Source organism: Harpegnathos saltator, unplaced genomic scaffold (assembly GCF_003227715.2).
Source record: "Harpegnathos saltator strain DR-91 unplaced genomic scaffold, Hsal_v8.6 scaffold677, whole genome shotgun sequence".
Classification (NCBI taxonomy): domain Eukaryota; kingdom Metazoa; phylum Arthropoda; class Insecta; order Hymenoptera; family Formicidae; genus Harpegnathos; species Harpegnathos saltator.
In genome coordinates, this window is record NW_020230512.1 from 233,273 (window position 1) to 250,188 (window position 16,916).

At 34.5% G+C, this 16,916-nt stretch overlaps 3 protein-coding genes across 3 annotated transcripts; all 3 read left to right on the plus strand.

The window, feature by feature from the left end:
* Positions 1-302: 302 nt before the first annotated feature.
* LOC105192079 (zinc finger protein 567) lies at positions 303-2,458 on the plus strand. The gene is made up of 3 exons (XM_011155955.2): positions 303-655; positions 741-2,209; positions 2,284-2,458. Exons 1-2 carry the CDS (start codon positions 575-577, stop codon positions 1,434-1,436), a joined length of 777 nt encoding a protein of 258 aa, XP_011154257.2. The 5' UTR covers positions 303-574; the 3' UTR covers positions 1,437-2,209; positions 2,284-2,458.
* A 3,542-nt stretch (positions 2,459-6,000) lies between these two features.
* Positions 6,001-7,095, plus strand: LOC112589970 (zinc finger protein 671-like). The gene is made up of 2 exons (XM_025305194.1): positions 6,001-6,350; positions 6,436-7,095. The coding sequence occupies exons 1-2, from the start codon at positions 6,270-6,272 to the stop codon at positions 7,093-7,095; spliced, it is 741 nt and encodes a 246-aa protein (XP_025160979.1). The 5' UTR covers positions 6,001-6,269.
* A 5,182-nt stretch (positions 7,096-12,277) lies between these two features.
* Positions 12,278-15,835, plus strand: LOC112589962 (zinc finger protein 880-like). Its single transcript, XM_025305183.1, has 3 exons — positions 12,278-12,627; positions 12,710-14,080; positions 15,443-15,835. The coding sequence occupies exons 1-2, from the start codon at positions 12,553-12,555 to the stop codon at positions 13,394-13,396; spliced, it is 762 nt and encodes a 253-aa protein (XP_025160968.1). The 5' UTR covers positions 12,278-12,552; the 3' UTR covers positions 13,397-14,080; positions 15,443-15,835.
* Positions 15,836-16,916: the final 1,081 nt, after the last annotated feature.

Below are 16,916 nucleotides of genomic sequence, written 5' to 3' on the forward strand. Positions count from 1 at the left end.
ATTCTACCTATCTGAGTAATGTAAACAGTTCGTTTCTGCAAACAAATTGTTCTTCGATGATTCTGCGACCGGAAAGCGCTCGCTCAACAACTATGACGTACTTTGATTCTTATCATAACCGATCACCGCGTGTAAGTACGTGATTGGGACTCGCAACGGTTATTTCATGTGTTTCCTTCATGAAGAAAATGTTCAAACTCTATTCGCAGTCGTCTTGACGTGACCTTTTCTATTTGCCTGATATATCTCGCTTTCGGATATTGTCGATATCATGTGAGTCATTTCAAACAGTCGCTCGTCGAACATACAGAATACATATGGAAACTTGTCTCTTTCAGATATCAGGAATTAGTCGAAGAAAAGAAATAAAGTTGTGCGGTTACGCAGACAAATTATTGCACCAAGCAAATTGAAAAGAACAGAATCTCAATTAATAGTGAATCGATAGAGAGAAACTGGCACAGTCTTTAGAGGGTGATCCGTGCGACAAACATTAAAAAAAGGGAGAAGCATTGAAAAGTGTATAAGTGTATTTTATCGACGTAATATCTGCAAACAAAACTTCTGTCTGAAGATGGATATGACAGATCTCGACGAGGTCTTCGGACTTAATAATTATAAATGGAGCAATTACAACTACCAAAGCAGCGATTTGGTAATCTCGTAAAATTACATTATATGAAAGCGCAAGGACGTTAACATGTTCTTGGTAAGGCTATAACTTTGTTTATAATTTGCAGGAAGATGTGTTAAGCGAACAACGATGTCTTCTACCTAACGAACAAGAAGGAAGCAATGTTATGCAGCCAGGACCGTCCTTGGAGAATAATTTGTGCGGCAAACATTCTATCAAGGAGAGCAGCACTAAAAAGTACATCAAATTTCAGAAACAATGCCACATTTGCAAACAAAACTTTAACGATAAACATGAATTGAATGATCATTACGAGAAGGACCACAAATATCACTTCTACAAATGTAAATATTGCAACTACAAAACCAACCGTAGGGGTAACTTAGAAAGACACGAGGAAATACACTTAAGAATATATTCAACCAAAAGCAGCGACTACGTGTGTATTGAGCCCGGCTGTAACAGTAGATATAAGGATAAGTATGATTTCAAGTACCACATAAAGATTTGTCAGTATAAAAATAAGATGGAAAGCAATAATATGGAGCCGGGACCGTCCTCAAAGAGTAATCTATACGGCAAACTTTTCAGCAGAACGAAAAATGAAAAGCTCAAAGTTTCTAAACAATGCGGAATCTGTGGTCAAATTTTCCGTAATAAAAAAATGTTGGTAGATCACTCAATAACGGTTCACCAACATTGCGTGCATATATGTGAAGACAAAACATGCGATTACGAAACCGACGTACTGTATCACATGCAAAGGCATTTTGTAACAAAGCACATGAATAATAAAAACTAAGTATGTAGTGAGACTGGCTGTAACTGGGTGAGAAAAGGACATCAGGAGTAGCTAAGACAACACATATGACGCGTTCACTCTGACAAATAAAAGGAAAGCAGTATTGAGGACCCAGGGCCGTCTTCAGAGATCGACCTGTACGGCAAACATTTCAGAAGAAGCTCCAGCATTGAAAAGCCCATAAATATGCCTCATAAATGCAAAATCTGTAACGGAATGTCTCTTTCTAAGCAACAGTGGAAAAAATACCTCATAGATCTTTATAAACAATCCATATGCAACTGCAGCCATGGTTAATTACGTATTTAACAGGGAGAATAACTTGCAAAGACACACGAAATCACACGGATACTTAAGCCTAAATGTGTACTGAGTCTGTCTGTGGAAGTATAAATAATAGGCGGATCTGAAGACACACATACAATCGTCCTGTCAACCAGAAGAAAAGCAAAAGTGCGAATCCGGGGGGTCTTCCGAGAGCGACCAATGCGGTAAACATTCCAAAAGAGGGAGCAGCATTGAAAAGCGCGTAAATGTGCCTCAGCAGTGTAAAATTTGCAACCAAGGTTTCGATAGGAAGAAAGAGTTGACACATCACCTCTGAAAAAATCAAAGGATATCGCATGTGCATCTGCGATTGCAATTACATATCTAACATTAAACAACACTTGATACGTCATGTTGTATGTAAGCACATTGGCAATTACGACCATGCATGTAATAAGAATGGTTGCTAAGAGAAATTCAAACTCGGACAGAAACTGAATAAACAGGTAAAATATCACCTTTCCAATGACTCTCGTACCGGTTCTGAAAATATGCTCAAGTAAGCTGTTGTTTTTTAAAGCGCGGGAGGCACAAGAATGTGCGGAGAAATCAAGAGGTGGCCGATCTGCATCGCCCGAGTTACATCCAGCGGCAGTCTTTACGCAGTTACATGGAGAAAATACATTTCGATTCACTTCCAATCGAATAAAGTTTCAAAAGCAATGACAAACAGGCTGTTGAATCGAGTAGAGAAAGTACAAGAAGGACGCGAGGAAGCAGTTTGTGCTTAATTTGTTTATATACAGTTTATTTATATCCACACGCGCACATATACACAAATACACGTACACGCTCAACATATGTGCTGAACCATATATTCTCTTAACACTCACACGCACACAGACACGCAATATCCGCGCATAGTAGATATCCCACATCGTATCGTTTTGTAAAATTATATTTTTAGCCCTTTTTAAATTGTATTTTTATCCCTGGACATCTTTCGCACTAATTCTATATATTCTATATATTCTTACATATCCGCGCGCGCACGTGTATGAGCATGTACATACGCATACACACACATACATGCTTGCACCCAATTTGCTCTGTGGGATAATGAGACCAGTACATAGGAAAGAGTTGGAGGATGATTATATGACGAACGTTGTAGGTATATAGTTTGCTTACATAACGAGCTGAACGTAACATAAAAATTTGAATGTTATATAATAAGATAAACAAATATCATATTGTACGTGTGACATTTTTATAATAATGTAAAACTTTTGTACATCTGGATATTTACATAGCCGGCACATATTCAGTGAACACAAATTATAACAGTGATTTTATATGTATATTATAACATTGCACTTGAAAATATAACAATATAAAAGAATGTAAATGTAATATAATACATCTTGCAAATTATATTTACATTGTTTAGCAAGATATTGTGACATTGTAATAATGTTACTGTTCTAGTTTGTGCTCTGACTAGAATGCAATAAAAAGGAATATATACGTATTTATATATATATATATATATATGTATATTTCTTTTTTGTAATGTGCATATTAACATTTCTATGTTATATTTGTATTATATATTTTTACTCAATAGAATTGTCATTGTAAGAGCTAATAACTATAAACTAACTAATAAACATAGCGTTATATAGAAATATAAGTTCATATATATATATATACTGTGCTTGTGTTTATTATAATATGTTTTATTATAATACGTTATATTATTTTATAGTGACTTATATATTACCTTAAATTCATACAATGTTATTGATTTGATACTGTGCTGCCAATTCTAACGGATGTATTAATTTCATTTATATTTAGTCTTAGATATAATAATATTAATTTAACTGTATATAATTTCATATATTCTGGAATAGGAAATCTGGATATAGTCTGGAAAAATTAATTCTGTTAAAGAAAAAAAGAATAGATTTATAAAATTATAATGAAGAATTTCTATAAAGGGGGGCACATATTCGTTTTCATCGTATTTATGTAACAGATTTCTACCAGTTATGGATGTATGTAATTATGTATACTTGTACCAAATGGCCGTGTAATATTAACTAACAGGAATATTATATTAATATTGTAACATGTTATATTATCATTGAGTAAAAGTATAACATGACATTTATATTATTGAGTGGAAATTAAGAAGTTGTTTTAATATTACTGTTGGGTTATTAAATTTGTTAACGATGTTTTTTAAATAGGGACACAATTTATATATAATAATTTTTATCCAGGACATATCTTTTTTTCTTTTTGCATCATGCTTCTAAAAGTAATAATCTTGCTGCGAATTTCCATATCGTGTTTTGAACCGAGATTTCAATAAATCTACATTTTAATATATTTTTGTTATATTTGTTAATTTTGTAAGTCGCCATCAATCTCAAAAAATCGTGAGCATATCTGTCCGCAATTACTTTAATTATAACGCTGATAAGACGTATGATTGTATTGAATTTTTCAGTTTCGAACTTCCTTTCTATATAAAAAATATAATACCGTTTTCTAAGACGATTGAGAGTTATTGAAGCTATAAAAATATGACGTACGATATCCTCTCTTTGCGTATTGGCTTATGAGACGTAACTCTATTCTAATCTTTTAAAGACCTCTCTATACTCGTTTCCTATTATTATTTTCATAATCCATGTGTATCTATTTCAATTAAATAATACAAACTCCAAAGTTCCCTATTATCACTGAAAATGTGCTAAATTTCATCTCATACCAATGTGTGGAATTTCTTTCTATTTAATTCAATCCACAACTATTCAATCCACAATATATTCTCATGAATTTCATTTCCTAAGAAATCTTATAACTGTAAGGGATAATTTCATCGGGACCTTCTCTTGCGGGGACGATAGTCAATAGTGTAACCTTTCGTAATTAGGATAACTTTAATATAAATTGAAGCAATACAGCACAGCGTCGTACAAAACTCATGTCGCATCGCTCTCTCTGGACTCCCTGCTCGTCTTCTCCTATCAACAATCTCCCTGTTTTTCTCCTCATTACTTTGTTCGCGTATGTGCAACAGCGCCTTCGGCCTCAGGCCTCTGCGATGTTCGGGGCATGCTTGCGCACATCTTTCTGGTTCTTACTTTCAAAAACGCTTACATAACACAGTCTCATGATTATTCCCGGGCATAAAATTTGAGATACTAATACAATCTCTTGAATCAAATCTTTCCTCCGAGCTAATCGGAATAATACTAACGAGATATACAGGATGTTTGGTAACTTATCCAGCCATAGCGAATGAAAGTATGGTGCTAACTAAAACAAACGTTAAAGTCCCATACAGTTTTGCTAAATTCACAATAATTAAAATTTATTTATTTATTACTCATTTATTTTATAATATTTTCATATATAGTTAATTACAGTACACTATCTAGATCGGATCATACTTTAAATGGCATTTGTTACATGTACATAAAATATAATGTATTATCGTAACAAAAACCTGCGTTTTTAAATACGACAATGCGTCATATTTTATTCATGAGTAACTATACGACAAAATATGTACCAAATCTTCTCATCAACTTTCGCAACGAAAACCAGTTTTTAATTAATGATTATAATTTTTGACAGCAACAAATGTTCCCACCGAAATATCATGTATGTTAATAGGAGTAAGTTTTAATTGCGGATCAATCAAGAACGCCAAGATATATTTATATCATTATATCTACTAAAAACAATATATATATATATACATCAAAATTATATAAAAGTATAACAATAAATATACAATGTAACAATAAATAATATGATAAATGTTTAACACACAACATACAAGTATAATATATAAATATATAATATAAAAGTACGCAATATATAAAACATATAGTATATATCAAAATACATAACAATAAGTATAGATTAACAATACATAAGAGACTTATATTCCTTTAAAATATTCCGTGTATCCCAGCAATGTAAACAACTCGTTTCGAAGATAGTTCTTCGATGGTTCTGCGCCCAAAATGCGTGCTCGCTCAACAATTACGACAGACTTTGATTCTTATCATAACCGATCAACGCGTGTAAGTTCGTGATTGGGACTCGTAATGGTTACTTCATGTATTTCCTTCATGAGGAAAATGTTCAAACTCTATTCACAGTCGTCTTGACGTGACCTTCCTTGTTTGTCTGATATACCTCGCTTTCGGATATTGTCCATATCATATAAGTACCAATAATTTCAAACAGTCGCTCGTCGAACATACAGGATACATATCGAAACTTGTCTCTTTCAGATATCAGGAATCAGTCGAAGAAAAGAAATAAAGTTGTGCGGTTACGCAGATTATACGACAAATTATTGCACCAAGCCAATTGAAAAGAACAGAATCTCAATTAATAGTGAATCGATAGAGAGAAACCGGAACAGTCTTTAGAGGGCGATCCGTGCGACAAACGTTAGAAAAAGGGAGAAGCATTGAAAAGTGTATAAGGGTATTTTATCGACGTAATATCTGCGAACAGAACTTCTGTCTGAAGATGGATATGACAGATCTCGACGAGATCTTCGGACTTAATAATTATAAATGGAGCAATTACTACTACCAAAGCAGCGATTTGGTAATCTCGTAAAATTACATTATATGAAAGCGCAAGGACGTTAACATGTTCTTGGTAAGGCTATAACTTTGTTTATAATTTGCAGGAAGATGTGTTAAGCGAACTACGATGTCTTCTACCTAACGAACAAGAAGGAAGCAATGTTATGCAGCCGGGACCGTCTTCCGTGAATGATCCGTGCGGCGAACCTCCCATCAAGGGGAGTAACACTAACAAATACAATAAAATTCCAAAACAATGCGACAGAAGACATGGGTTGATAGATCATTGCGAGAAGGACCAACGTCGCATTTACAAATGTAAACAATGCGACTACGGTACCAACCGTAAGAATAACTTGAAAAGACACGAGGAAACACACATAAGAAAACGTCCGACCTATAGCGGCGGCTACATGTGTACTGAGCCGGGCTGTAACAAGATATATAAGAATAAGTATAGTTTAATGATTCATATGACATATAATCATAATAATAACAAGATGGAAAGCAATAATATGGAGCCGGAACCGTCCGCAGAGAGTAATCTATACGGCAGAAAGCTAAATGAAAAGTACAAAGTTTCTAGACAATGCAGAGTCTGTGGTCAAATTTTCTGTAATAAGAAAATGTTAATAGATCACTCAATGAAGGTTCACCAATGTTGCGTTCACATATGTGAAGACGAAACATGTAATTACGAAACGAACGTACTGCAAAACATGCGAAAGCACTTTGTAGCAAAGCACATGAATAATAAAAACTAAGTATATAGCGAGATTGGCTGCAACTGGGTGAGCAAAGATTAGCAGTAGCTAAGACAATACGTACGACGCGTTCACCGTGACAAATAAAAGAAAAGCAGTATTGAGGACCCAGGGCCGTCTTCAGAGAGACCTGTACGGCAAACATTTCAGAAGAAGCCCCAGCATTGAAAAGCCCATAAATGTGCCTCATAAATGCAAAATCTGCAACGGAATGTTTCTTTCTAAGCAACAGTGGAAAAAATACCTCATAGATCTTTATAAACAATCCATATGCAACTGCAGCCATGGTTAACTACGTATTTAACAAGGAGAATAACTTGCAAAGACACACGAAATCACACGGACACTTATGACTAAATGTGTACTGAGCCTGTTTGTGGAAGTATAAATAATAGGCGGGTCTGAAGACGCACATACAATCGTCCTATCAACCAGAACAATAGCAAAGCACATGGACAATTATGACTACGTGCGTAACAAGGAAAGCTGCTACAAGGAATTCAAAACTCGAGGAGGAACTGAAGAAACAGGTAACATATGACCTTTCCAAAGATACCTACTAATGCCGAAAATATACTGAAGTAAATTCTAATTTTTTAAAGCGCGGAAAGCACAGGAATGTGCGAAGAAATCCAGAGATTCAATCTGTGGCAAGGCTATACTAACAAAGAAAGGGTCGGAATTGTTCTTCAAGGATTTTGACGGGCTTTGAATATATAGCAGAGCAATGAGAACTATTACATATGAATTTTTTTTACCGGCGAATCTCAAACTTTAGAAGTGTGCGTGAAACAACCCCTAAGAAAAACCAATATTTTAATTTTTTGCGAATATCTTGTAAAATGCGAGGTATATGAAAAAATGTGCCGCACAAAAGTTTTACAGTATTTTATACTATTTGCACTTAATTTGATGATTTTGAAATTTCCAAAGATCGATAAATTAACAAAAGTAAAGGCACTATTATAGCAATATATTCTTCAAATTAAATAAACTTAAAAGCTCTAATTTTTTCCATTTTTTCTTTCGACAAATGATTAGCGAGATATCTTAAGTTAAATATTGAAAAAGTTATCAAGTTTTCCCTGAATATCTCAAAAAATATTAGGCACATAAAGAAATGTTCAGACAAAAGTTGATAAAATTTGTGTGGCAGAAAAAGAAGATATAATGAAAAATTTGGCTTTCTATTTAAAAAAATTAAGTTGACCTTTAACCCACTTTAAATATACGTTTCAAAGTTAAACCAGGGACACCATTGTATGTCCCCCTTTAAAACATACAACTTTTATTTAAAACATTTCTTTCTCCATCGTTTCGTTTTTGAGATATTTTGCATCATGAACTTAAATGTTTCTCCCTGTATAAGGCACATTCATCTACTTAATATTTTTATTCGTGTAATAAATTGCTTATTGTTGCTTATTATTAAAATTAATTCCCTTGCATATTGTATGTATGAGGAAGTATATAAATATAAGAGACAGTTATTGAGTACAGCGCAACTGAAAAGAAATAACACCACACCTATCTACAGCATGGCGTCTGTAGCACGATGTTGTCTCGTTTTTCTAAAAATTAATCATGACCATATTGTATTATTATATATGGATGGATTTGGTATCAAATGTTCTTTAATTTCTGTCCTCATGAAATTTTTTAATTTTGCGAAATTAAAAAGATAGGGGCGGGAGGTAGGAAACTTTGACACTTTTGAAAAATCTGAATATACCGTTACAAATAGTATAAAGTATTATGAAACTTTTATAGGAAATATTTTTTCATATACCTCGTATTTTAAAAAATATTCGCAAAAAATTAAAATGTTAGTTCCTTTTAGTTGTTTCACCCTTTAAACCTTGAGATAAAAAAATTATGTGTCTAATTTCTTATTGCTCTACAACATATTCAAAGGCCATCAAGTGCCCACACAAATACACACACTCACTCACACACAATGTCCGCGCGCAGTGAATATTCTAAAGCAAATCTTTTTGTAGAAAAATGTTTTTAGCTCTTTTTAAATGGTAGTTTTGTCCCTCAACATGTATTCGTAATAATTTTATATCTTCTATATATTCTTATATATGCTAACGCGTGTATGTATGTATGTGTATATACGCATGCATGCACATAAATGCTCTCCCCCAATTTGCTGTGTGAAATAATAAGACAGTACATAGGAAAAAATTGGCGGATGACTATATAACGAATATTGTGTATACTTTGCTTACACGACGAGCTGAACGTAATATTAAAATTTTATTTTTATGTAATAAGATAGACAAATTTTTATATTGTACAAGTGATGATTTTAAAATAAGATGAAATGTTTGTTGTAAACGTGGATATTTACATATTCCATTAACACGAATTATAACAGTAGCATTACATCAATAATATAACATTGCAGTTAACTATGTAAGAATATAAATGAATGCATATGTAATATAATACATCTTGCAAATTATAGTTACATCGTTTAGCAAGAAATTGTGTCATTGATATAATTTTTCTGTACTAGTTTGTGCTTTAACACGTTGACTGCCAACTACGAGATATCTCGTAGGTTGTTTACTTGCCCAGGACGCCTACTACGAGTTATCTCGTCCCTTCATTACTTGCCATATTTGTACAGCTACGAGGAAACTCGTAGCATAACAGTGTAAATATGAATAGATGGCCTCAGGAAAGAGAATAAAAAATGTTTTTTAAAAAAAAACATTTTTTAAGCTTTTTGATTATTACTATATACTATTATTAAAGTTTTTAATAATATAACATGTTTAAATCAAATTGGCTCTTTAGACCGGAATCGTGAAAAATTCCGTGGCAGTCAACGTGTTAACTATGATATAATAAAAAGAAATATATATATATATGTAAATTTTTTTGTAATATATCAGGTGTAGTAAAAAGAAATCCATTATTTTTGCATAAAATTGAAGGCTTTAATTACCATAGTTAGAATGATCCGATTTAGGTCAAATATGCGCCGTTTTGTTCGATAACTTGTTGCCATTTTGAAGGTAATTTCATTATGCCTCTCTCATAGAAGCCCTCGTTCCTATTGGCAAAAAGTTGAGGCAGTCGATTTTCACAAGCCTCTCTTGAAGAGAATTTTTCACCAACAAAATTGTTCGCCATGGACAGGAACAGATGGTAATCACTTGGTGCCAGGTCCGGACTATAAGGTGGATGCATAAGAACCTCCCAACCAAGCTCCCGGAGCTTCTGGCGAGTCACTATCGATGTGTGTGGCCTGGCATTGTCCTGATGGAACACAATTCCTCTCCTATTGGCCAAAGCTGGCCGCTTCTGGGCGATTGCTTCCTTCAGACGGTCCAATTGTTGACAGTACAGTTCCGAGTTAAGAGTTTTGCCGTAGGGGAGCAGCTCATAGTAGATAATTCCCTGCCAATCCCACCAAACACACAGCAAAACCTTCCTGGCCGTCAATCCTGGCTTGGCCACCGTTTCCGCCGGCTCACCGTGATTCGACCACGACCGTTTTCGCTTGACATTGTCGTAAGTGATCCACTTTTCATCACCAGTGACCAACCGCTTCAGAAATGGGTCGATTTTGTTGCGATTCAGCAGCGATTCGCAGATGGAAATTCGGTCCATGAGGTTTTTTTTCGTTAACTCGTGTGGCACCCATACATTGAGCTTCTTTTTGTATCCAGCCTTATTCAAATGGTTCCAAACGGTTTTTTGTGCAATCTTTAGCTCTTGGGCAATCGAAACAGTGCTTACATGACGGTCGGACTCGACAATGTCCATGATTTTATCGATATTTTCGACAATTGGCCTTCCAGTGCGTGGTGCATCTTTGACGTCGAAATTACCGGAACGGAATCGACGAAACCAAAATTGCGCGTGATTGGCTGTTACAGTATCAGGACCATAAACACTTGGAATCGACTACGTAATGTTTTGAGAAAAATTATTAAATAAATGAGCGAATAAATACACAGTGGTCGGACATTGCGGGCCTGCTATTCCACACAGCTTGGACCGCTTAAACCACCATTTTGAGGCAGCCATCTTGAATTCACATTTTCACCAATGCATACCTTGAAAGTCCAACATTTTTGAGACAAGATGTGACACTTGTAGCTGTATCAAAGTAACGTTTTTGATACGAAATCAAGCTTATAAAAAATAAAATTGTCGATTTCTCACGACTTCTTTCAAAAAGCAGCTGAAGGTGCAGAACTCGTTGCAAATGCTGGCCTGCATCCACTGAAGGTGTTGCTGTGTGCTTGGCAGGATTGCAGAGAAATTATTCACATCGATTTACTCCGACGCGGCGAAACAAACATGACGGAAAAGTACAGTGAACAACTCACTAGACCCGATGCGGTTATTCGAAAAAAACGTCCGGTTTTGGCCAATCGGAAAGACATCATCTTCCACCACGACAATGTTAGACCGCACGTCGCCCAACAGACGCTACAAACAGCAGCAGCAGTTATAATGAAATATTCCCCAGCACCCAGCATATTCTCTAGATATTGCCTTTAGATTTTCATGTGTTCCGGTCTTTACAGAATATATTGAAGGGCAAAAATCTTAAGTCCGAGAAAGCTGTCGAAAACCATCTCACGAACCTTTTTCAAAAAGAAGAAAGTTCTTTCTCCAAAAATGGATTCGACCAACTTGTAGATCGTTGGAAAACAATTGTAGAAAAGAATGGAGACTAAATAACTGATTAATAAAACTATATTCTTTAAAATTTAACCTGTTGAAATTTATTTTTAAATCAAACACGAACTTATGCACCATGCAATACTAAAATATAACACTAAATAAATACAAAATAACAATACATAAAAGAGTTGTATTCCGTTGGAATATTCTGCCTATCTGAGCAATATAAACAGTTCGTTTTTTCGTACAGATTGTTCTTCGTTGGTTCTGTGACCAGAAAGCGATTACATAACTATGACGTACTTTGATTCTTATCATAACCGATCATCGTGTGTAAGTTTGTGATTGGGACTCGCGACGATTATGTCATGTTGACATTATGTGTTTCCCTCATGAAGAAAATGTTCAAACTCTATTCGCTGCCGTCTTGACATGACCTTTTCTGTTTACCTGATATACCTCGCTTTCGGATATTGTCGATATCAAATAAGTAGCAATAATTTCAAACAGTTCCTTGTCGCACATACAGAGTACACATCGAAACGTGTCAGTTATCAGTACTTTCAGGTATCAGTAATTAGTCGAACCACGAAGAAAAATAAAGCTGTGCGGTTATGCGTACAAATTATTGCGGCATGCAGATTGAAAAAGATCAGTATCTCAATTAAAAGTGAATCAATAGAGAGAAACCGGAACAGGCTTTAAAGGGCAAACCGTGCGGCAAACGTTACAAAAATGGAGCAGCATTGAAAAGTGTATAAGTATACCTTATCGACGTAATATCTGCGAACAAAACTTCTGAAGATGGATATGATAGATCTGGCCAAGATCGTTGATACAAATAAATGGAGCAGAAACAACTACCAAAGCAGCAAATTGGTAATCTTGTAAAATTACATTATATGAAAGCGCAAGGACGTTTATACATGTTCTTGGTAAGGTTAACTTTGTTTATAAATAGCAGGAAGATCTGTTAAACGACCTACGTTGTCTTCCGCCCAGCGAACAAGAAGGAAGCAATGTTACGCAGCCGGGACCGTCTTCCGTGAGTGATCCGTGCGGCGATCCTCCCACCAGGGGGAGCGACACTAACAAATACAATAAAATTTCAAAACAATGCGACATTTGCAAACAAATCTTTCGCAGAAGACATGAGTTGATGGATCATTGCGAGAAGGTCCATAAACGTAGCATGTACAAATGTGACCGTTGCGACTATGAAACCAACCATAAGAATCACTTAAAAAGACACGAGAAAATACACGTAAAAAAACGTCCGACCAATAGCGGCGACTACGTGTGTACTGAGCCCGGCTGTAACAAGAGATATAAGAATAAGCATGATTTCATATGCCACATAAAGATTTGTCAGTATAAAAATAAGATGAAAAGCAATAATATGGGAACGGGACCGTCCTCAGAGAGTAATCTATACTTCAGAAAAAAAAAAGAAATGTACGAACTTTCTAGACAATGCAGAATTTGTGATCAAATGTTCCGTAATAAGAAAATGTTAATAGATCACTCAATGAAGGTTCACCAACATTGTGTGCACATATGTGAAGACAAAAAGTGCAATTACGAAACCAACAAACTGCGAGACATGCAAAAGCACTTTGTAAGAATGCACACGACTAATAAAAACTAAGTATGTAGTGGGACCGGCTGTAACTGGGTGAGAAAAGATCAGGAGTAGCTAAGGCAACACGTTCACCCTGACAAATAAAACAAGACGACGCGTTCACTCTGACAAATAAAAGAAAAGCAGTATTGAAGACCTACGGCTGTCTTCAGAGAGCGACCTGTACGGCAAACATTTCAGAAGAAGCCCCAGCATTGAAAAGCCCATAAATATGCCTCATAAATGCAAAATCTGCAACGGAATGTCTCTTTTTAAGTAATAGTTGGAAAAAATACCTCTTTACATATAGATCTTTACAAACAATCCATATACAACTGCAGCAATGGTTAACTACGTATTTAACAAGAATCATTTCCAAAGACCCATTGCACGAAATCACACGGACACTTATGGCTAAGTGTGTACTGAGCCTGTCTGTGGAAGTATAAATAGTAGGCGGGTCTGAAGACGCACATACAATCGTCCTATCAACCAGAAGAAAAGCAAAGCACATGGAAAATTATGACTACGTGCTTGACAAGAAAAGCTGCTACAAGAAATTCAAAACTTGAGGAGGAACTGAAGAAACAGGTAAAATATGACCTTTCCAAAGACACCTACTAATGCCGAAAATATACTGAAGTAAACTCTAATTTTTTAAAGCCCGGAAAGCACAGGAACGTGCGGAGAAATCCAGAGATTCAATTTGTGGTAAGGCTATACTAACAAAGAAAGGGTCGGAACTGTTCCTCACGGATTTTTACGGGCTTTGAATATATTGCAGAGCAATGAGAACTATTACACATGTATTCTTTTTACCGGCGAATTTCAAACTTTAGAAGTGTGCATGAAACAACCACTAAAGAAAACCAACATTTTAATTTTTTGCGAATATCTTCTAAAATGCGAGGTATATAAAAAAATATGCCGCACAAAAGTTTTACAGTACTTTATACTATTTGCACTTAATTTGATGATTTTGAAATTTCCAAAGATCGATAAATTAACAAAAGTAAAGTCACTATTATAGCAATATATTTTTCAAATTAAATTACCTAAGAAGGTCTAATTTTTTCCATTTTTTCTTTCGACAAATGATTAGCGAGATATCTTGAGTTAAATATTGAAAAAGTTATCAAGTTTTCCCTGAATATCTCAAAAAATATTGGGCAAATAAAAAAATGTTTCAGACAAAAGTTGATAAAATTTGTTGGCAGAAAAAGAAGATATAATGAGAAATTTGGCTTTCTATTTAAAAAAATTAAGTTGACCTTTAACTGACCTTTAATATACGTTTCAAAGTCAAAGCAAGGACATCGTTGTATGTCTCCCTTCAACCATATAAATTTTATTTAAAATATTTCTTTCTCCAACATTTCGCTTTTGAGATATTTTGCATTATAAACTTAAATGGTCCACCCTGTATATGCACGTTCATCTAATATTTTTATTTGGTGTAATAAATTGCATACTGCATCATTAAAATTAATTCATTTGTATATTGTATGTATGAGGAAATATGCATAAGAGACAGCTACTGAGTACAGCGTAAATGAAGAGAATTAATAACACACTTATCCACACCGCAGCGTCTATAGCACGATATCATCTCGTTTTTCTAAAAATTAATCATGACCATATTGTATTATTATATATGGATGGATTCGGCTACAATTTTCTTTAATTTTTGTCCTCATGAAATTTTTAATTTTGCGAAATTAAAAAGATAGGGACGGGGGGTAGAAAGTTTTGACACTTTTGAAAAATCTGAATATACCGTTGCAAATAGTCTAAAGTATTATAAAACTTTTATAGGAAATATTTTTTCATATACCTCTTACTTTAGAAGATATTTGCAAAAAATTAAAATGTTAGTTTTTTTTAGGGTTGTTTAGGGTTAGTTTTTTTTAGGGTTGTTTTTTTAGGGTTGGTTTTTTTAGAGTTGTTTCACGCTCTAAACCTTGATATAAAAAAAATACGTGTCTAATTTCTTATTGCTCTACAACATATTCAAAGCCCATCAAAATCAGTGAGGGACTCTTTCCTAAGTAAAGTTTATTTCATCATTTATAGATATATGCTGAGACGACAATTGTTTGTCCTGTCCGCAATAAGATGTATAACAGCAGAAGAACTATACTGGAGCACTGTATACGTATATACTTGGATAACCCTACATCTGCAGTCTACAGCACGGGATTCATCCAGCGACGGTCTTTACGCAGTTATATGGAGAAGAGATATTCTAATCCGGTCCTAATCGAATAAAATGATCAGGTATCGAGAGCACTTTTGCAACATTTCTATAAGAACAAAAGACGAACAAGCTGTCGAGTCGAGTAGAGAAAGAACAAGAAGGACGCGAGGAAGTAGTTTAGTGCGTAATATGTTTATATACAGTTTATTTATACATACATGAGAACATACACATACACGCTCAACATACGAGGTCTGGCAAAAGTACGGAACGGCTAATTATTAAAAAAAGAATGATTGTTTTAAACAATATTTGAAACAAAAGTTGTAGGGCTTAAAAAAAGCTATCAGATATTGATAATTGTTTGGCCTGGGAATGACCCTGAGAATCGTTATCAAGGTTATCAAGGTCGACATAAAAATCTTAAATGGGAACTCCAATATTTTATTACACCGTCTTTTTCCACCAATTAATTTGAACAACTTTTGTCTGAAATATTTTTTTATTTGTCTAATATGTTTTGAGATATTTAAGGATAACTTGGTAACTTTTTCAATATTTAACTAACGATATCTCGCTAACTGTTTGTCGGGATAAAAAATGGTACTAGACTTTTCTATTCTACTTGCTCGCAACAATATATTGGTACAATGCTTTATTTTTTGTTAATTTATCGAACTTTTGAAATTTCAAAATTATCAAATTAACAAAGGTCAGGACGCTATCGTAACAATATATTCTTAAAACCAAGTAAGATAGAAAAGTCTAGTACCATTTTTTTATCCAGCCAAACCGTTGGCAAAATGTCGTTAGTTAAATATTTAAAAAGTTATCAAGTTATCCTTAAATATCTGAGAAAATATTAGGCAAGTAAAAAAATGTTTCAGACAAAATTGTTCAATGTTGTTTGGTGAAAAAAGGCGATGTAATAAACAATTGGAATTTCCATTAAAAATTTTTATGTCGATCTTGATAACGTTTCTCAAGGTAATTCTATGGTCAAACAATTATCAATATCTGATAGCTTTTTTTAAGCTCTACAACTTTTGATTCAAACATTGTTTTAAACAATCATTATTTTTTGAAATAAAGACCGTTTAGGAACTTTTAGCAGACCCTGTATGTGCTGAATCTTTGAATAAACTCTCAAACGCTCACACGCTCACAGACACACAATATCCGCGCATATATCCCACATCGTATCTTTTTATAAAATTATATTTTTAGCCCTTTTTAAATTGTGTTTTTATCCTTGGACATTTATTCGCACTAATTCTATATCTTCTATGTGTTCTTACATATTCGCGCGCGCACGTATATGTGCGTATACATACGCATACACACGTATAC